This window comes from Aptenodytes forsteri, unplaced genomic scaffold (assembly GCF_000699145.1).
Source record: "Aptenodytes forsteri isolate BGI_AS27 unplaced genomic scaffold, ASM69914v1 Scaffold265, whole genome shotgun sequence".
NCBI lineage: Eukaryota > Metazoa > Chordata > Aves > Sphenisciformes > Spheniscidae > Aptenodytes > Aptenodytes forsteri.
Window position 1 is genome coordinate 3,149,278 of NW_008796175.1, and position 21,293 is coordinate 3,170,570.

General features: G+C 41.6%; 1 protein-coding gene across 4 annotated transcripts in view; it reads left to right on the forward strand.

Annotated features, from left to right (window-relative positions):
- The first annotated feature begins 28 nt into the window (after window positions 1–28).
- The window catches only part of TAF1 (TATA-box binding protein associated factor 1), a 33,947-nt gene continuing 12,682 nt past the window's right edge, over window positions 29–21,293 (forward strand). For 2 of the 4 annotated variants that reach the window (XM_009287628.2, XM_009287629.2), the window contains exons 1-27: window positions 29–180; window positions 450–567; window positions 1,178–1,294; window positions 2,300–2,419; window positions 2,865–3,106; window positions 5,198–5,416; window positions 5,853–6,071; window positions 6,259–6,460; window positions 7,728–7,844; window positions 8,242–8,409; window positions 10,010–10,137; window positions 10,241–10,348; window positions 11,219–11,392; window positions 11,496–11,669; window positions 11,751–11,855; window positions 13,245–13,445; window positions 14,321–14,462; window positions 15,228–15,358; window positions 15,919–15,999; window positions 16,414–16,563; window positions 16,722–16,841; window positions 17,026–17,201; window positions 17,914–18,155; window positions 19,453–19,666; window positions 20,332–20,497; window positions 20,665–20,876; window positions 21,120–21,228. In XM_009287628.2, coding sequence (XP_009285903.1) covers window positions 55–180; window positions 450–567; window positions 1,178–1,294; window positions 2,300–2,419; window positions 2,865–3,106; window positions 5,198–5,416; window positions 5,853–6,071; window positions 6,259–6,460; window positions 7,728–7,844; window positions 8,242–8,409; window positions 10,010–10,137; window positions 10,241–10,348; window positions 11,219–11,392; window positions 11,496–11,669; window positions 11,751–11,855; window positions 13,245–13,445; window positions 14,321–14,462; window positions 15,228–15,358; window positions 15,919–15,999; window positions 16,414–16,563; window positions 16,722–16,841; window positions 17,026–17,201; window positions 17,914–18,155; window positions 19,453–19,666; window positions 20,332–20,497; window positions 20,665–20,876; window positions 21,120–21,228 — 4,281 coding nt within the window. In that variant the 5' untranslated portion in view covers window positions 29–54. The remainder of the gene's footprint in view (window positions 181–449; window positions 568–1,177; window positions 1,295–2,299; window positions 2,420–2,864; window positions 3,107–5,197; window positions 5,417–5,852; window positions 6,072–6,258; window positions 6,461–7,727; window positions 7,845–8,241; window positions 8,410–10,009; window positions 10,138–10,240; window positions 10,349–11,218; window positions 11,393–11,495; window positions 11,670–11,750; window positions 11,856–13,244; window positions 13,446–14,320; window positions 14,463–15,227; window positions 15,359–15,918; window positions 16,000–16,413; window positions 16,564–16,721; window positions 16,842–17,025; window positions 17,202–17,913; window positions 18,156–19,452; window positions 19,667–20,331; window positions 20,498–20,664; window positions 20,877–21,119; window positions 21,229–21,293) is intronic. The other 2 variants (XM_009287630.2, XM_019474205.1) reach the window with 1 other exon arrangement.

A 21,293-nucleotide genomic window follows, 5' to 3' on the forward strand; every position in this document is an offset into this window, starting at 1 on the left:
CTCCCTTAGGTCGCGGCCGGGCCGCGGTTCCGGTTCCGGGTCGGCGCTGCCGCGATGTCAGACTCGGAGAGCGAGGAGGAGGCGGATGGCGGCCGCGCCGAGCCCTTCTCGCTAGCCGGGTTCCTCTTCGGCAACATCAATGAGGCGGGGCAGCTGGAGGGGGACAGCGTCCTCGACAAGGTAGGGCTGTGTCGCTGCGGGGAGATGCCAGTTCGTCCCGCCCGGCGGCGCGGGCTGAGGGACGGGAGAGGAGCCGGGGTCCTAGCGGCGCGGCTCCGAGGCGGGCCAAGGAGGAGGTGTTGGTGGGACAGGCACCGGGGCAGGCCCGGGGAAGTGTCGGTGGGGTAGGCTCCAGGACGGGACCGAGCATGCGGTTAGAGGGCTGAGCCCGGCCTGGCTGGGGGAGCCGGCGGAGCCTCCCAGCTGGGACGTGGCTCTGGTCTCTCCAGGAATCCAAGAAGCACCTGGCCGGGTTGGGTGTGCTGGGACTGGGCAACCTGATCACTGAGATCACAGCCAGCGAGGAGGACAGCCCGGAGGCCGATGGATCCCACCTGGACGAGGAAGGTTAGGCACTGGGGTACCTGCAGTTAAATGACAGAGGGACTGTAGGATCAGAGCTCATACTGGAGAGGAAGAAACGCACCTAGGTCATCTGGGGCTGCAAGGAATATCATGATGTTACCTGGTCAGAGGTCCTCTAGCAAAGGCCTTGCCTTATCCTTCTTGCCAGAGTGTGAATCCCACATTATCTTCTGGTTACTTTTGCACTTGTTTGCTTTAATTTTTTATAAGTTAGTTTTTTTTTTTTTTAACTTGTCTCTCCTGCCTCACAAATAAGTTTATTCTGTGTTTTCCCCTATGTTAAACAAGTCTATTCAGTGCACAGTATTATTACATCTCTTTTTTTTTATTTCTGAGCTTGTTGAACAGTTTCACTGAGTAAGTGAAAGGTGTTCTTTGCACTAAAGTTGGTTAATTACCAATCTTTAGGGGAAATTCAGAGCTCTTGGAGCTTTTGGTTGGAGTGAAGGGAAGAATACTCTGATGGGAGATGTTAATCAGATGTTTTTGTTCCTCTAAAAAAAGGAAGCATAGGAGACTACATAGTGAAGTCTGAAGTTAGTAATGCGTATTAGGATAAAGTTTTGTGTGACTAGATTTCTTTTCTTCCTAGGCTGGGTTAAGAGCACGGAAGATGCTGTTGATTATTCAGATATTAATGAAGTGGCAGAAGATGAGAGCCGTAGGTATAAGCAGGCAATGGGCAGCCTGCAGCCAGTTCGAAGACCAGGTAAATGTGATTAGCGTTACACTCTAGCTGTAGCAGGTATTTTGGGTCAATGGGCCTTGACAGTCTCTTATATGGGTGACATTGTGCCTTTTCACTCCTTGCTTCAAGAACTCAATATAAGCCTTTGTGAAACTGTGTTCACTGGATGAAGCCACTGTTTGATATTGTCCTTTTTTAAGGAATTAGTTCCTCATTAGAGTTAAACTATGCTCAGAAGAGAAACCAGGATCCTCCTTTTGCTCTGGGATCCCCTGCAGAGAATACCCAATACCTGCTCATATTTCTTTAACCTGTGTTCTTAGGAAGAGCATTATGCAGGAGGCCAGGTGCTTCTCGGAGATACTCAAAGATAGAGATAAGGTCCTGATCCCTTAGAGAGTCACTTCAATCTTAATATCTCTCTCCTCTTTTACCCTTGAATTCTTTTTCTGAAATGACTTTCTGCAGAAAGCACTTTGGTTCTTTTGTTGGTCCCAGGGATCTCTGTCTGGCCTAGAACAGGTTTTCAAAAACATGCAGCTTTCCTCTTTCAGTAGCTGCTAGTGCAAATGCTACATCTTTGCATATTCCTTAAAGCTGCCTTACACTTAACCTTTCTGTTGACATATTGTGGTTAGTGGGATGTAAAGGTGGTTTGGGCTTTTTAACCACATTTTTCTTACTTCTTTAGCAGCTTTATTTGCTCTGCAAAGCATGAATAAGGGGAGGTGATAGCAGAATATATTATATATATATTTTAAGTGCTTCAGCCACCTTTCTGTCAGTTTGCCTTTTTCCCTCCTTCCCACTCTTTCTTAAATTTCAGTCTTGCAAATGAGTTTGTGCAGGAAGCCGGACTTGTAAGAGTTTTGCATCTAGTTACAAAATGAGAATGGTCTCCTTACTAATGAGAAGACATGGTCTTCTCATCAGGTTGGGACAGGTATGAGATAGTATAAATGGGAAGGGTGCCTGGTTCCTTTTTATTGTCAGCTTAATATGCAGTCTTGTCTCCTGACTGGTTAGATGAAGATGAGGATGATTACGATGCTGACTGTGAAGATATTGATTCCAAGTTGATGCCGCCGCCGCCACCACCTCCAGTACCTGGAAAGAAAGAAGATGAAAAGGATGCAGCTGCCACTGGTGAGTGAGGACTTTCTTCTTCTCTCTGGCAATATGAATGTCTGAAGGAAGCAAACACTGCTGTGTAGCAGTTCATTCTGCGGCAAGCACCACACATCGTCAAAATTCGGTCTCCAGACTGCATCTAAAGGTGGGTCTTTGTCCTGATCTGCAATGTTATAGGATTGTCTGAAATGTAGGGTGAAATATTATATTTCCAGTGATTGTTAAAATACTGATATTGACAATGAAACTGCTTTTTTATCTCATCCTCTCAGTTGTGGCTGGGAAATTCACCTGGAACGCTTAGGATAAAATGAAAGGTTAAACCAGAATGGTACTCATAACACCCGCAGAGGCTTAATTTTTGCATAACTTGGTATAAACAGTAGATGTGGCATTATGGGGTTGTACTAGGGGACAGGGAGGAAACCTGTTTGTTTATAAGGTGCTTGTTCTATTGTAGTATCTGAAGATGGAGACGGTATCATTTTGCCCTCCATCATTGCTCCTTCCTCTGCTGCCTCCGACAAGGTGGATTTCAGCAGCAGCTCTGATTCTGAGTCAGAGATGGGACCTCAAGAAGCCAGGCAGGCAGAATCCAAGGAAGGCAAACTCACACTTCCTCTTGCAGGAATCATGCAGCGAGATGCTACCAAACAGTTGCCAAGTGTTACAGAGCTCTTCCCGGAATTTCGACCAGGCAAGGTATTGTAAGAGATATGTGGAAGCGACAGAAACTGTATCATGTAAGCTCTCTAAATACGAATTGTATAGTATTAAGGGTATGTAGTAAGCAGTCGCATAGATGTTCTTGCTTACCTCAATACTTTCTTTAGTTTCTGTGTGATGCTGTTTCCAGACTGCTTAACATGTAATGCTTTTCCTGCCATTTGCAGGAGCCTCTTAAAAAGCATCATATAAATCAGGGTGTGAAATAATGTTTTGCTCTTCTGTAAGACCATAGCACATGCCTGTTGATTTGTGAAAACTGGTTTTCTGAGGTAGTAGAGAATACTTTTGCCAGATGACTAAAAAACATAATGCTAATCTGTCTGCTTTCTGGCTTTTCTGGCAAATACTTGCTCCTCCTTTCATGCTGTCCTGAACTTGGTGTGCTCTTCCTGAAACAATTTGTGATCTGTATCCTTTACTTAATCCTCCCTCAAAACTGCTCTGAGCATGGATCAGAAATTACCTCAATAACAAGTTAGTTGAAAGAATGATTGTTTTTTGCACAAAGCGAATTCATTACAATACTTTCCTAAATGCTCCCAAATAGCAAATGTAGTCAATGTATTTCAGTAATTATTTTGAAAGTTTTAAAGCTGTCAAGAGGAGAGGAAATGTGGGAGGGGAAGGAGAATAAAGATGAGCTTATAGTTGCCAAACAGATGGTTGTGAGCCAGGGTAACTTCGTTTTATGTGTGCCTTCATCACAGGCTTTGTGTAAGGAGCTGGGCAATTTGCATAATTAAATGTCATGTTTTAATGATTTAGCTAACCTCTCTCTATTAGGAATCTAGGTGAGTCTGTAGCACAGAAGTTAGCCTTCTGGATGCTCTCTTGGCTTTTGCAAATTTGGTGTTTCCTGTGTTACTGTATTTTGTATCAGTTGGTGTGTTCATTTATTTGGTGCTCAATATGTAATGTCAGGGACTGGTTCAGTGTTGAATGTGCCCAGTGGGTGCAGAAATCAGTGCAAGCTCTTAATGCTGAGCACTTTTCATAATTAATTCCTGAGCACTAGAGCTGGCAAAGCCTGAAATCCTGTAGATTTGGCTATGAGGATTGGTTGATGTCTGAGAATGTGCATGTTAATGTAGCACTGTTTTTCTTGATGAAATAGCATGTGGAGAAGCAGACTTTGTGTTTCATTAAACTGTTAGCAGCTTAACTATGTCTGAGACCTTTGCCCTTAGTGAAAGGTCACTGAAACTGGCCAACGGGTTCAGAAGTAACCTGGGGGAGTTTTGGGAAGAACCCATGGATGTGGGTAGAGATGGACAGAGTAGTCATATAAACATTATTTCCTTTGGAGATCAGTGTAACAGATTAACAGGGAATATTAATAGGATGTCTCTCTACAAATCTTTGGTTCTAATTCCTGTTTCCTAAATCTGTCAGTTAATTTGGGAATAATGCTTTCCCTCTTTACAAGAGTGCTCTGAAGAGACAATTATCAGTGCTTAAAAAACAGCAATCATAATCGTAGAAGAAACAGAAGAGGAAGTTTGTCATTGTCATTAGTGCAGGTTTTGGAGGTATGCAGTATGCATATAGGGGAACTACATTATGGTGGAAATAAAAATGAATGTATTATTTCTGGACCATGGTATTTCTTTTTATCTGGTTGCTTAAGAAATCTCTGCTTTATATAACTGTCTTCTAGCTTTCTCTCTTTTGCTAATAATTTTGTCAACTCTTCTTCAATCTCCATGTGTCTTTCTGAAGGTTGTGGATTGTTCAAATTGAAAATAATTATTTCCAGGTGGTGTCTTACTACATGCCCAATATGTAAAGGCAATCTTTCTTCCCTCTGTTGAGTTTCTTTGTGTCTGAAATTGAGAATAAATCCTTTTGAAAAGGAAGGATCCATCAAACAGGTGGATCAGAAACTTTTTTCCAAATATGACCAAGAGATTGTTGATTGCATCAGGGGTTGGGATTGTAGTACAGGCCAAGCTTCTGAATTTCAGAGTGCTGTCTTTCGTTACTGCTTTTCAGGTGAGGGACAGACAGACAAGCATTCCAAAGTGTTTTTTTTTCCTCTGACCCTCTTGTTTTTTCCTATTCTAGGTGCTGCGTTTCCTGCGTCTCTTTGGCCCTGGAAAGAATGTTCCATCAGTTTGGCGTAGTGCCCGAAGGAAACGCAAGAAGAAACATCGGGAATTGGCACAAGAAGTGCAGATACAGGAGGGTGAAGTTGTAGTTGAGAGTGGAATCGAAGGAAAATCTCCTTGGGAATATGAGTTTGCTGCTCCTCCCCCTCCTGAGCAGTGCCTTTCAGATGATGAGGTGGGATATCTGAGACTTAGAGAGGGTCGCCAGCTAGCACTGGGGGTAGTAGTGGATTGGACAGTGACTTTTAGAGTAAAGAGCTTTTCCTCCAAAATAAAACTGGAGGACAGGGTTGGCTTGTATTCCAGCTCTGCAGAAGCTCTTCTCCCGATACTAGTCAGTGACTTCAGGTGATTGCTTCTTATGGAGAAGGCTGCGTCCATGGTACAGGATCAATAGGAGAGCTTATCCTCTTTGTATGAAGAAGAAATGTCTGTGTTCTTGGAAGTCTAATTGCAGAACATTCTTAAGGCAGCTAGTAAGTATGGAAAAGCACTTCTTAGAAATAATTCTCTCCTCCGAGAATAAGCTGGAAAACTTGGATGGAAGAAACCTCTTACTGACACTTAGATAGACCATCAGTGTAACCATTCCCTCCTTTGCTGTGCTTCAGATTACCATGATGGCACCTGTGGAATCGAAATTTTCTCAGTCAACTGGTGATATAGACAAAGTGACAGATACAAAGCCTAAAGTGGCAGAATGGCGCTATGGCCCAGCACAGCTCTGGTATGATATGCTGGGGATCCCTGAAGATGGCAGTGGATTTGATTATGGTTTCAAGCTGAAAGAGAAGAAGGAGCAGAAGGTTAAAGGACACACAGATGAGGGGGTGAGAGGGGAACTGTGGGGGAAGGTGTGGAGATGTGTGTGGCACTGGGGGTTGCTGCACAATGAGAGCTTTGTGATGGGCCGGTGGATGGTTGTGCACCATGCAAAATGAGACTTTTATTTTTCCTCCTTTAGTTTGAAAGTATAAAGTCAATGCAGGTCTTCAAGCAACTATTCTTTCCTTCCAGGATGCGGGGTTGATGGATGAGAAGGATGATCTGCTAGCTGATGAGCACTTCCTTATGGTGACACAGCTCCAATGGGAGGATGATGTTATCTGGAATGGAGAAGATGTCAAGCACAAAGGGACTAAGACACAGCGGGCAAGTTTGGCAGGCTGGCTGCCATCCAGCATGACTAGAAATGCCACTGCGTACAATGCCCAACAAGGTAATCAATGGTCTGATATGAATTGTACTTGCTGTAGTTGAGCTGACTCATTGCATGCTTTTGTGTCAAATATAGAACATAATTCTTCCTGTCAGGGGATGTTTTGTGGCAAAATCACAACTCCGCTCAGAATTCTGAGACTCTTACTTTCTTTCCAAAAACAGAGTAGGTCCCTTCTTTTAAAGAAAATATCAACTCTGGCTTTCTTCTCTCCGTGTGGAATACCAGATGCTAGATCCATGTACATTAGTATCAAGCAATGCTACACTTAGGATGTCTGCTGTTTATAGGCGAACGGAATTTTCTTTATATGTTTTTTTAATTGGAAGAATTGTGTAAAAGTCTTCTGAAGTTCCTCCTGAATTAATAATGATATTCTGTTATTTCTAGATAGGAAGTAACAATTCTTAACAAGCCTCAGACTTCTCTTAGACACAGATGCATTTTAAATTTAAATTGCTTGTGTAGAATGAATGTTTATCATCTGTTTGTTATATCTTATCCTGCTTCTACAAGGAAAGACTAACGGAAATGTTACATCTTCATTGGGTACTAGTGTCAATCCTTTACTGTTCAGCTATGAGTACAAGACACTCTGAAGAGTTGGATAGGTGAATTGGGGATAGCTTTTTATAACAATTTTCATTTCAGCACAGTTGTGCCTGAGCTATGCAGGCCTGGGCTCACTATGTTTGAGTCCCATCAAAAGTTACAGTAACATGTTAAACATGGTTGGTCTGTTCACATGTGTTAAGTCTTATGCCTTCCGGAAGCATTCACTGAAGTGACATAAGTGACATGTGAGCACAGGTGAGTTGGTCTGCCCTGGGAGAAGCTGCTTCCACAGAATGATTTCTTGAGGTCTGCTTGGCCATCCTTTTTTCTATGACAGTTTGACATAAGACAGGAAGCTGCTGGAGGCCAGATCAAATGTTCTGTCAATGGCAACTGTCTGTTCAAGGGATCTCACTTTTCTAGGGACCATATAGAAATGCACCTTACGCATTGCCATGCGGCATATGCAAAGCAAGGCAAACATAACTTTGAAGAGGCTGCAGACTCCAGCAGTAAGCTGTAGGTGAACATGTTTTTGTAAGTCATACCCGTACTAATGTCACATGACACTCTGTGATATGAGCAGTAGGCCCATCCTGCTTCAGGCTGGAAACCACTCTCCATGCAACCCCTAAGTTCTCATTTAAAGCAATGCAATGCCCCCTAACCCTCCCACTCAAGCTAACCTTACTTTTGTTTTCCTTTTCTCTAGGTTTGAACCGCAGTGGCTCTTTGCTCAATCCACCAATTCCACTAGCACAGAAACCAAATGTAGCAGGAGTCCTGGGTATAGCAAAGGGCAAAGAAAAGCAGGTCCCTGAACAGCAAGGTAATGAGGATGTCAATCTTTGGCCTACGAATAGGTGCATATGACACGTTTCTGTATAGACTTGTGTTCTGTGTAATAGCAGGGTCCTTTTTTGGCAACAAGGTGTAGATAAAAGGGATACTTGTTTGCTCTAAAACCTGTTAGAGGCCCTATTTCATTCTTGGAGGTTCTCTGTGTTTTGGTGGAGCAAAATCTCATTGGTAAAGCTGAGACTTGGGGCTCTGCTTCTGCTTTGCTTCCAAGATGAGTTTTCTTTTGCCTTTTAGAGGTCCTGCCTCAGAAAGCCCTGAAAGATGGGGAAGGTTGAGGAAATAAGATGTGGGGATGAGCTCTGAAATGGTTTTCTGCCAAGGTAGCGTATAAAACTCTTAAGGATTCTACCTTATGATTGTTGCAGTTTCCCTGGATGAAGACAAGCCATGGTACTCTATTTTCCCCATTGATAATGAAGAGTTAGTATATGGCCGTTGGGAAGACAATATCATCTGGGATGATCAGGCAATGGAAAGCTACTTGGATCCCCCTGTCTTAACACTTGATCCAAATGATGAAAATATAATTCTAGGTATGTTTATGGCATCCAGAAATTTGACTCAAATGGGAAAAAAGTGGAAACGGAAGCAAGGATTTATAGTCACACTGTAATGGAAATAAATGGGCTGGGGCAATACTTACAGCCTTTCTTTGTTCTGGCTTTTGAAGATAATTTGCAAGTAATCAAAGGCCTAAGCAGAAGGCGGCAATGCTAATAACTCTAATGGTGTGTTTTAACTTTAAGCTCCCAAGGTAAAAGCAGTAACAGGAGAGTAAAAATTAATGCCCTGAAACTTAAATTTAGCATAATTAATCTGACTCTTGGTGTGTTTTAGAAGCAACTGTCTTAATTTTACTTGCATGCATGTTGTTTTGAAGAGAGAAGGTAGAGAAGTAAACCACAAACTAGCCCATGCCATTCTCAGCTCGGCTTGTATTCAAAGCCTGAAGAGGCAGATTCCTTAAGCCTCTTTCAGGCTATGGTAATGGCACATGCGAGCAATGACTTTGCATAATACCTGTCAGCATTTTTGTTGCTGCTACAAACTTACTCAGTATTCCTGGAGTTTGATTTGAATGTACTCCCTGCTTATATTGCTACAAGCTGGAGAGATTTTTGTCTTATTTGCACCACTAAAGTCACCACTTTCTCTTAGATGTGTGTGTGTTGATAATCTTCAAGCAGCCTTATGTAATTTAAGGATAGGCATATCTTGCTACACTTGTATATGGCCTTCATTGCATTTCCTTCCTCAGGAAAGTAAGTTAGTTCTAAGAATTTCCATGTGTATTGATTGGAATGTTTTGGTATTAGCCAGCAACCTTGAAAATCACTCTTAATGTGAGCTTGATTAAAGTAAAGACAAACAGACTCGCAGTATTTTCTTTCTAAGTCTGAAATACACCACAAAATTGCAGATGTTTGTGTAAATAGTGACAAAGGTGAACCCATTCTTATTTTATATAGAGTGACATGAGATCTGTGCATGAAGTTGATACAGCGTTTACCAAGCCCATGTCACTAGGCCCTGCTTGTTGTGTGAAAATCTTACTTGGAGAATCCATGCTTCACAAGTTGCTAACTTCTAAAATTCATACTACTTTCCTGGAATTTTTCAGGAATCCCTTTTGGGTTCAGGTCCATATTATTGTTGGATTCAGACTCACTTTCATGTTGTATATATGTAGGGAAGAAAAGGATTATTAATACATGTAGTTGAGAAACAGTATTGGCACTCCTTTTGCCTTGACTCTCAACTCTTTAGAATAGCTTTGACAGAACAGATGCTATTTCTTGTACTTTCATTGATTAGATTATTAGTAAATTTTGTGTTGAGCAGTGGATACCCCAAGTAATCCCCACAATCATCCTCCTCCCACTCAAATCTACTTACTGCTGAAGAAGGTAAGGTAGAGAGTTAAGCATGGAGCTTTTCTGTGTTTGTTGCGCTTGTTTCATATTAACCTATATGGAGGAAAAGGGGAAGGAGTATAGAAGGTGGACAGTCACCCCAGAAACTGAACAAAAAGGCTAAAATGTCTGGACCAAGCTGCAGCTCAGTAGGAGGCTGCAGTGCTGAAAAGGGAACACTAGGACAAGTGCCCTACAGTGTGATTGCTTGTGTTTTTAGAAATTCCTGACGAAAAGGAAGAAATGACTTTGAACTCACCATCCAAGGAGAACAAGAAAGAATCTTCTCTAAAGAAGAGTCGAATCCTGTTGGGAAAAACAGGTGTCATCAAGGAAGAACCACAGCAGGTCAGCATAAGCTTTAGCACCTTGCAGGTTGGGAATGATGTGGAAGGAGTGATTTTTTTCTTTTTTTTTGACACCTCTCTCTCTGTGTTTAAAATTGAATTAGAACATGTCTCAGCCAGAGGTGAAGGATCCCTGGAACCTTTCCAATGATGAGTTTTACTACCCCAAACAGCAGGGACTTCGAGGAACCTTTGGAGGCAACATCATTCAGGTAGTCACAGTAGTGTTGGTAGTCACAGAGTGAGAGATAGATAAGAGTGTCTTGGTAGGAGGTTTCTAGCTGAGAGTATGATTTAGGATTTGTAGAAAACCAGAATTTAGATTACAGCAGGTCAGTTAAGTGTTCATGAGATATTTTTTTTTAATATTTAATTAAAATGATTAGAAAGGAGTTTGAACTAACTTTTCTTGATTGCCCATTCAAACTGAGGTTTAGGTGCTAGAACTTGCTGTATCATACTTGCCATGCTTTTGTTTCATGTCTCTTTCTGTAGTACTTTTTCTGAAGCAGTAGTGGGAGGGGGGAAAGTGGTGCAGATAGTCAAGACGTGAGGCTGTGCTTCTGTTACTAGTGTGAGTTTTAATCTGGATATTATAAAAATAACTTAGATAATGATGAATTTGAATTACTGCTCAGTAGCCCTAGGTGAAGAGGTGATTTTTTTTCCTCCTTCATTGTGGTATTCAGTGACGTCTTCTAAAACCTCATCTGATTCCAGCCTCTTCTGTAATGGGAAAAATGCATGTAATTCCAAATGCACTTCTCTCCCACTGATAGGGATAATGGCTTTGCATGCTCCTAGTTAATAAAAAAATCCTCTTATTGATCCTCTTATTGGGTACCATTTGAAATAGTAAAATTAAAGTTGTCTCTGTACAGAAAGATCTATATATGGACCTAAGCACTTTCTGTCAAAAGGCAACATGTATGATAACAAGTGAATTTCAATGCACTAGTATTACTGCTAGCAGACCTAAAAATATTACTAGGTTCTGTTATATAAGGGTTAGCAGGATAGGAGGATGATCTTGGTTTTGAGATGATACATGTCATTCACAACACATTTTGTTCTTGTGTTAGCACTCTATCCCAGCAGTGGAACTTCGCCAGCCATTCTTTCCCACCCATATGGGTCCTATGAAGCTCCGACAATTTCATCGGCCTCCCCTGAAGAAATACTCTTTTGGTGCCTTGTCCCAACCAGGGCCCCATGCTGTGCAACCTCTGCTGAAGCACATAAAAAAGAAAGCCAAGGTACAGTTATTCTTCTCCGTATCTGATGTCTGCTGTGGCTCCATTTGCACAGCAGATCTGTTTGATGTGCTGTTTTCCTAACACTGTCTTTTCACTGGTACAGATGCGAGAGCAGGAGCGTCAGGCTTCTGGCGGGGGTGAAATGTTCTTCATGCGCACACCACAGGACCTAACTGGCAAGGATGGAGATCTCATCCTTGCTGAATACAGTGAGGAAAATGCCCCTTTAATGATGCAGGTTGGCATGGCAACAAAGATTAAAAATTACTACAAAAGGGTGAGTATGCAGGTTTTGCTGTTGGACAGTGATTTTCTGCTTCTCACTGAGTGCTAACTGCACCTTCATTGCATGTTGCAGAAACCTGGCAAAGATCCGGGAGCTCCAGACTGTAAATATGGAGAGACTGTTTATTGTCACACTTCTCCGTTCCTGGGTTCTCTGCATCCAGGCCAGTTACTGCAGGTGAGAAAAGCAAGCATAAGAGGACAGAAAAGTTGAACGTGGGGTAATAGGCAGAATATTTCATGCCCTGTTTATTGAATCACAAATAATGCTCAACTTCCAAAAAAACAGATTCAGTTTCATTTCCAGTTTAAGTCTCTTTCTTTACTCATAATGATTCAGTTCTTGGCTTTTTTAAAAAAAAGTATCTCTGTTGTATATTTTTTAAAATTGTTGTAGGAATGATAGGAATTGCAGGAAGTGAATTTTTGCTGCTTTGCTTTGTAATGGCATTAGAAATACTGTTAGAGAGGACTGAGTGGAAGGCCAAAAGCTGCTTGAATGTTGGGGAGCTCAGTGTTGGAGGGGATAGAAAACATGGATTTATCATGGTCCAGGATGTGTGAGCAAAACTTTATGTGTACTTTATGAGAATTGCACTGCTAGTTGTCTGCTGGATGCCAGTTACTAGTCAGGTGTCTAGACTTCTGCTTTTATGAGCCTTTCTCTGTTGTTGAAATACATACAGTTCAGATGGGGAGAGGAGTTAAGAATGTTGTAAGGACCACCTGGTTACAAAATCTATGATAAATGTAAAAATAAATTGATTCCAGTTAATGCTAGCTGCTCTTGCTGCAGTGATAATTCTGTCCATGCTGTACCACAATAAAAAAGTATGGTGAAGGTTGATATTAGAGATTCATCACAGAACTGACAATGCTAATTATTAAAGCCTAAGAGGACTTCATCATGGATAAAACAGGACTTCTGGAAAGCTTGAAGTGAGGACAGGGCCATCTCAGGGAAAGCTTTGCAATGTGGATGAGGGTAGTGTGGGAGACTAGCAGTGGGTAAGGCTTGTGGAAGCCCTGTGGGTGGAGAAAACCCTTTATAGAAGAGGGTGGTCTTTCCAGTTCCACTCAGTCTAGTGCCTCCTTGGTGCTAGTTTAAACTTTCTTACCTTTAAATGCTGAAGTCTGCTGCTCTCTGCTTTTCTGGTTAGGTTCTTACAACCTCCTTTCCTGAGCAAAGTCTTCAATCCTTGCTTCTGTTGCCTTCTCCCATTCCCAGACTGTGCATGTGTCCTGGGCTGGTTTCCGTGGTTATAGTGTTACTCTGCATATATGTTCTTTCTGTCCCTTTTTAAAGTACCTCCTTAAAGGTCAGTCCAAAGAGCCCTTCAAACTCTTTCTGCATTTGTTCTAGGTTTTCTTATGCTTTTGTGCTTTATCCTTGGTTATTCTCTATATAAGCAAGGAATGTTCTGACTGCACATCTACATATATTGTGATATAAATGATGGTGTACCATTGGAATGACTGGGTTTTTTTAAGATCTTTTTTGTAGATTGAGTTACAGAAAATTTGATCAAAACCTGACTTTCAAGCTTTGATTTGTTTCTCTTATTAGGCATTTGAAAACAACCTTTTCCGGGCCCCTATCTATTTACATAAGATGCCTGAAACGGATTTCCTGATTATCCGGACACGACAAGGCTATTATGTTCGAGAATTAGTGGATATTTTTGTAGTTGGTCAGGAGTGCCCACTTTATGAAGTACCTGGTCCCAACTCTAAACGAGCTAACACCCATATCAGAGATTTTCTGCAGGTATGATAAGAGACAGTTTGGGGATCTGAGGGGTCTTTGGAGAAAGCCCATGGCATAGGCACGGGCCTCATGTGGACAGCCTTGATTTGAGAAGCTCATTGCCCTGCTATGGCTCCCTTTTGTTTTGTTTTGTTTTGGTTTTTTGTTGTGATGTTAACCATACAGACCATTTTGGTTGTCATTTAACCAACGATTTATAGCATGCTGCTTCTGTTTATTTGCATCCTATCTGATAAGTATATGATAGAGGCTTTTTATTAGCCAAAGTAAAAGGTTATAAGATTATATAAAGTGTAGGAAACTGATGAAATTGGAATGAACTTTGAAGTGGTTATGCTGTATAAAATGGCAGTTACATGGGTTTTACTAAGAGGCAATTAAGGGATCTTGTTGCAGTCCTATTACATAGCACACAATTAGAGTTGCTTCATGGGTCTTTGTTGATTTTCTAGATCTTGAGGCAGTTAAGCTTTGGGACTGTCAGTGACCATTCAAATATCTCCAAATTTAGGTTTTGGAGAAAATTTCTAGTAATTTACTGTCAGTTTAATTCAAAATTATAACTCAAGAGGTATTTGCAGAGCAGGAAAATCCCTGCCGTTCCCAGAGTTTGAGCTGCTGTACCAAAGCAGGAACATTTCTAATGTGGTAATACAAAATTTCAAGACAAATGTTTTTTCCACGTCTCATTCTCAAAAATAGCTGAACCTGAAGCAGACATGTGGCTTGGAAAACTTTACTAAGTAAATTTAGAAGAAACAATGGGTTTTAAGTAGGAAGTCTGAAGCAGTCACTAGAAACAGCATTGTCTATACTGTCTTTGCAGGTTTGTTGTATTCTTCCTTTGGACATCACAAATGAGTCTTGTTTTGTAGGTTTTTATTTATCGCCTCTTTTGGAAAAGCAGAGACCGTCCTCGGAGAATTCGCATGGAGGATATCAAGAAGGCCTTTCCCTCGCACTCGGAGAGTAGTATCCGAAAGCGGCTAAAGCTTTGTGCTGATTTCAAACGCACAGGTATTTAAAGATTTTATGTGGTGGTCAGCCATTCTTTGCTGCTCTTGGATTTCCAAACAGAGCAGGAGGAGGCAACATCTCCTCCTGATAAACCATGTTTGAAAACATCTATTTGAAGAACTGAAATGTAATCTGATAGTCTTTTTGTTCCAATTTTTATAAATGTGCACTTTCTTTTGGCACAAGTGTGCTTGATGGTGAGAAATGACTACAGTTTGGACACTTCTTTTATAACCCTTTGGGCAATGATTTACTCGTAAAGTAACAATGTACGACACCAACACATACATATTCCCTTCCCTCTGTGCATGGCTGTGTTGTGTTTTGAAAGCAAATACATGTCAGGAGAAGCTTTTCCCATCTTCCTGAGTCTAATAGTGCTCTGAGAGCTTGAGTTCTGATTTTTGTATATGCAAAATGATAAACGTAATACAAAGCTTTTTAGGCTAGCCATGGGGAAAAGTAGTTTGAGGTGAGGAAGTGAAAGGTGGATTAAATGCTTTTGGAATGTAGTTTATACATTGAATGAGCATGAATGTATGAGAGTTTGCTGATATAACAGGTGCTGAGTTAGGGGGTGTTGATTTAGACAAATGCAGAACGAAAAACTTACCACTTTTAGTGGTCTAAGTGTCACAGATATGTCATACTTGCTCCTTTTGCCAGCATTGCAGCAGGGTACCAAATCTTGAAATACAGTTAGGATTATGATGGCATCCAACATTTGTGGGAAACTACTCAGTGTTTGATCTGTGCGTTTTTCAGGGATGGACTCAAATTGGTGGGTTTTAAAGCCAGATTTCAGATTGCCAACAGAGGAAGAGATCAGAGCAATGGTATCCCCAGAACAGTGCTGTGCTTATTACAGCATGATTGCAGCTGAGCAGCGACTGAAGGTAAATGCTCCTTGTAGGCTATAAGGCAAGTTACTGACAAGTAGTTCTGTGAAGGGTGAGGCTAGGTAACACCTTCTGCCTAAAGCTAATTTTGCTATAAAGTAGGCAAATTAGGCCCCTGACTACTGGGCAACTTGCTACGTTTACTGCTGTGTAAAAAGGGAGTTAAGTTCTTGAAGAGAGACATTATATTCTTACTACCTATTATTTGGATATTGAGTTAGCTATGCTCTAAGGTAGCAAAGGGAAGGTATGAGAAAAGGTTTATGTTTCTATGTGGAGCTCTATAGCAGAAAGTAACCAGTATGTGGCTGTGAGAGAGACTGGTTATTTTTTTGAAATCGAGTGCAGTATTTAGTTATGGAGTTTGTCAAAATACTGTGAAGTTTGACATCTGTGATACTGTGGGTCACAGTGAATCTTGCAAACAGCTGTCTCTGGAAGTGTGCTTGTTCAGCACAATGAGTCTCCGCAGGAAATTCATAATATGCTTCTAGTTCTCTCTCCAGTACCCTTTTTAAGACTTTAGGTTCTCATTTTTTCCTAATATTTCTCTGCAGGATGCAGGATACGGGGAGAAATCCTTCTTTGCGCCAGAAGAGGAGAATGAAGAGGATTTCCAAATGAAGATAGATGATGAGGTACTGTCAGAGTGATGCATGAGCATGCATGCCAATATATAAATCTGCATGGCAGGAGAGAAACGAGGTCTTTAAATATAAAAGACATATTTAAAGTAGGATTCAGTAGATAAAATGTTCTTGCGACTTTCCTGGGAACTCTGCTGCCAAGCTTATACCTGTGTTTGGGGATCCTTCTTGCCAGGTCCTTTCAGGACTAGGCTTTTCGCCTTAAAAGCCTTTTGTGAGTTATCTAGCACTTTGGTTCTTCATAGAGGTTTTATCAGGGCAGCTGAAGTATCAAGAAGTGGAATTCACTCTCATTATGTCAATTGAAAAGTTCTCAGTATGATTGGAAGAAGCCAAAATAAAAAGCTTGGAATTCTCCTCGATGGTAGCAGGATTGTGAGGGCATGTTTCTTTTCTTGCTGGCAGGTGCGCACAGCCCCATGGAACACCACACGAGCCTTCATTGCTGCTATGAAGGGCAAGTGCCTCCTAGAAGTGACTGGTGTAGCAGATCCTACCGGTTGCGGTGAAGGATTTTCTTATGTGAAGATTCCAAACAAACCGACTCAGCAGAAGGTATAGTTCCCAAGGTTGGGTTGGACAAGGAGCAGTAACTGGAAAGTCATGGAGAAATGGAGTAAATATGGGGCATCAGGAAGAGAAAATATCAGAAGATGAGCCTAGGAAAGACTATTATGTGATGACATTAATAGGCTGCATCTTCCTCTGAACAGGATGATAAAGAACCTCAGCCAGTGAAAAAGACAGTGACTGGGACAGATGCTGATCTGCGCCGACTTTCTCTCAAAAATGCCAAACAGCTTCTGCGTAAATTTGGAGTGCCTGAAGAGGAGGTGAGCATGAACCTGGAGCAGGTTACAGAGTTCTTTTCACTAATGGATTCAGCAGCTGATGGTGGAAGGGACGTATACGTTTCTACTTTGACCTTGTGTGGAAAGGAGAGGAGTTGAAATCCACAGTCAGCTACCTCAGTTGTATGTCTCTAAAGCCATTTCTAGTCTGTCTTCCTCTTTCCAGATAAAGAAGCTGTCCCGGTGGGAAGTGATTGATGTGGTACGTACGATGTCTACAGAGCAGGCTCGTTCAGGGGAAGGTCCTATGAGCAAATTTGCACGTGGGTCTCGGTTTTCTGTAGCAGAACATCAGGAGAGATACAAAGAAGAGTGTCAGCGCATCTTTGATTTACAAAATAAGTAAGTTCTTATCCAATGTTTACAGCCTTGAACTCCACCCTGTCCCCACCTTAAAGGTCCAGAACTATGTATGCCTGGGGCTCACTGATATGTAGTGGTATAGATGTTGATTCAACTGGTTGGGCCCACAAAATACAGCACTGAGAAAGAGGGCTTTGGCTGTTAACAGAAACTTATGGGTTAGCCTTAGTGTCTTGCTGTCATAGACCTTTTGGAAAGGTAGAATGAGTTGCATAGTCTGCCATGTATAATGGCATGAGATGTTCCACTGTTCCACAGGTCAGTAGTTCACCACCCTGTTTCCTTTTTTTGTTTTGTTTTGGTTTTTTGTTTTTTGTTAACAGCAGTTTGCCATCTCTCCCTTGGGTAGCAGCTACTAATTCTATGTCCTATTCTTCAGAACTGTCAGAAGAATTCATGCATTATTCCTTGTTCTGGCCCAAGACCTGAGAGTGGGGAGGGAATATAGTACTGTTGATGGTGAAGAGATCAACTTGTTGGAGAAGATTGGCTTGGAACAATTGGATCTTTTGGACATGGGGATTACAGGAGGACTGAGAAGGGAATATTATGCCTATTCTTGTAGTAGTGATTTGCAACATTTAATTTTCAAACCTTTGCGTTGTTTCTACCTTTGTATTTCTGGGAAGGTAACAGGCTGGGTTTTTTTTGGGAGGGGACTAACTGACTTTCAAGGTGCCTCTTGTTTCAGGGTTCTGGAATCCACTGAGATCCTGTCAACAGACACAGATAGCAGCTCAGCTGAAGACAGTGACTTTGAAGAGATGGGAAAGAATATTGAGAATATGTTACAGAACAAGAAAACTAGTTCTCAGCTCTCTCGGGAAAGAGAAGAGCAGGAACGAAAGGAATTGCAAAGGATGCTTCTGGGAGAAGACAGTGGCAATGACAAAGAGAGGGGCAAAAAGGACAGGAGAGACAAAAAGGGGCTGTGTAAGTAACTGCAGCCACCAGAATGTGCCTGGGAAGGGATGCAGAACTTTGTGTCAGGCTGCAAAGTGTGCTGATCTGGCCTCTCAGAGGAGAGTGTGGATTCCTTACAGGGAGAATGTATAGACATGCTTATCTGGGGCTTCTTCCTTCTCCTGAGCAGTTACTGGCTGAAAATGCATTTAAAGTGTTTTCTTTGCCCCATAGCTTTGCTTATTTTGAACTATAAACCTACTCTGGTATTTCTTTAGATATTCACTGCTGCTTGCTGCTTAAGTTTTCCTTTTTTTTGGGGTGGGGGTGTGGGGTGTTTTTGAGTAGTTTTCTCAAGATGTGTTCACAAATAGTTCCTGCAACCAGCTTATGGTACTCTTAATTGGATTTTGTGTGTAAACACAGCTATGTATGTGAAACAGATAGGCACAATATGTAGGCTGATAGCAGTGTCTGTTATACTGTGCGCTGTAGCAGTGTGTTTGGGAGGTAATTGGGCAGCTGCCAGATTTGGATCTCCTGGAGACGTATTAATTTTAATACGTTCTCTGTTCTCCAACAGAACTTGACATGTCCCTAACTGGCAGGTAAAAGTGTTTGACCTGTGAATGAACTTCTGTCTGTATGACGGTGCTCATGATCACTGTTACTTGTTGCATGTGTATGAGCAAAGTTGAGCTCTGCTGCATCTGTGTCGACATTATTGTCGCTGTTGGAAACCCAGCCTGGGAGTAAATTACTAATTAAATAATTACTGGAATAATTTAGTAAGGGATATGTGGAAGATTTGTTGATGATTGTTGCCTTATGAAAAGATATCCAGTGTTATTTTGAACAAAATCTCTCAACCAAGATTATGGATGGTGCTGGAAAGATTCTGTGGTCACATGAGATGAGGCTAGCTCACTGTGGTTGTAACACTAGTTGGAGAACTGGATAATTGTTGACCTTCAGTTTCTGCCAGATCTCCATACCTATGATCAACACCACTGTAACTATAAGCAATCTGCAGGGCCATGTTGCAGTTGCCTTACAGGTTGCACTTAGGCATCTGCGGGTCCTTGTTGACTGTAGCTGTTCCTTCTGGCTTTATAATCCATGTGGATAATTCAGTAGCTTACCTTTGTTTCAGATTGATATATGTCATGATAAGAGAAATGAACAACCAAGGGAAAGACTTTTATTGCTTAGGCTTTCCTGAATTTGTGTCTTGGAAGTTTTTAAGCCAAAAATATCTGCTGTATTTAAACAATGATGTTTCTACAGTGTGAAAGAAATTAAAAGTAAATAAAACACTCTCTTGTAGCATCAGCTTCAGGAGCCTCAGCAAACTCTCACAAAGATGATGACACTGCCTCTGTAACCAGCCTTAATTCCTCTGCCACTGGCCGCCGCCTCAAAATCTATCGCACGTTTAGAGATGAGGATGGGAAAGAATATGTGAGGTGTGAGACAGTTCGGAAGCCTGCTGTTATTGATGCCTACTGCCGAATACGGACTACCAAGGATGAAGAGTTCATGTATGACCTATGTGATTTTTTTCTTTTTTCTTTTTAACTTTGCCTGTAGACTATTTCATTCTATTGGCAGTATGAAGAAATGTAGAATTGAGCGCAGAAGCCCGGCACTGTAGTTGTGTAGAGAGAGAGACATTTAATGGCTGGGGCTTTGGGGGGTGATTCTATAAATAAAACACTCTCTTGTAGCATCAGCTTCAGGAGCCTCAGCAAACTCTCACAAAGATGATGACACTGCCTCTGTAACCAGCCTTAATTCCTCTGCCACTGGCCGCCGCCTCAAAATCTATCGCACGTTTAGAGATGAGGATGGGAAAGAATATGTGAGGTGTGAGACAGTTCGGAAGCCTGCTGTTATTGATGCCTACTGCCGAATACGGACTACCAAGGATGAAGAGTTCATGTATGACCTATGTGATTTTTTTCTTTTTTCTTTTTAACTTTGCCTGTAGACTATTTCATTCTATTGGCAGTATGAAGAAATGTAGAATTGAGCGCAGAAGCCCGGCACTGTAGTTGTGTAGAGAGAGAGACATTTAATGGCTGTCCCTTTGGAGGGTATTACAAATTTTGTGCAGTGATTGACCTGGCAGAAGAGCACCTGGTAAATCATCAACTCAGATGAAAAACTTGTGTGTTTTGTTTTGTTTGTTTTGTTTTTTTGCCAGACGAAAATTTGCTCTATTTGATGAACAGCACCGTGAGGAAATGCGGAAGGAGCGGCGCAGGATCCAGGAACAATTACGTCGGTTAAAACGGAACCAAGAAAAAGAGAAACTCAAGGGTCCTCCAGAAAAGAAGCCCAAGAAAATGAAGGAGCGTCCAGACTTGAAAGTAAGCATATCCATACGTAAAGCATGCTAATGGGTCTTGGGTATTGGAGAAGTTTTCTGTTCTAGTGATGTGCTAAAGGTCTGACTAGGGGATTTTAATGATACTTTGCCTCTAAACCAGGAGCCTATGTATGAATTCTGATCTGTAATCTTTCTTATATTTTGTAGCTAAAATGTGGAGCATGTGGTGCAATTGGCCATATGAGGACTAATAAGTTCTGCCCTCTTTACTACCAAACAAATGCCCCACCTTCTAATCCTGTTGCAATGACAGAGGAGCAGGAGGAAGAGCTGGAAAAAACAGTCATTCACAATGATAATGAAGAACTCATCAAAGTAGAAGGAACAAAAATTGTCCTGGGAAAACAACTGATTGAGAGGTAAGGAAAGAAGCAGAGATACCGATGGGTAGTAAGAAAAAACAATTTAGAGCTTAGTGCAGAATACTAATGTATATTAATCACAGGAATAAAGTGACAGGGCTTTACATAGGCTATTACTACAGTATTTCAATTGTGTATTTGGTATTATGGCAGATGAGCCTAGAGCCAATACTGGGGGACAAATGGTCTTGATTCGCAAGAGGGCTGGAGGAAGTATTATGCTTTTTTGTTTTTACCTAGTGCAGATGAGGTTCGCAGGAAATCACTGGTCCTGAAATTTCCTAAACAGCAGCTTCCTCCAAAGAAGAAGCGGCGAGTAGGGACAACCGTTCACTGTGATTATCTGAATGTGAGTGAAGGTGTTACTGAGCTGATTGCAGCATCTCTGTTTCTGTTTGTACCAACTGGCCAGTT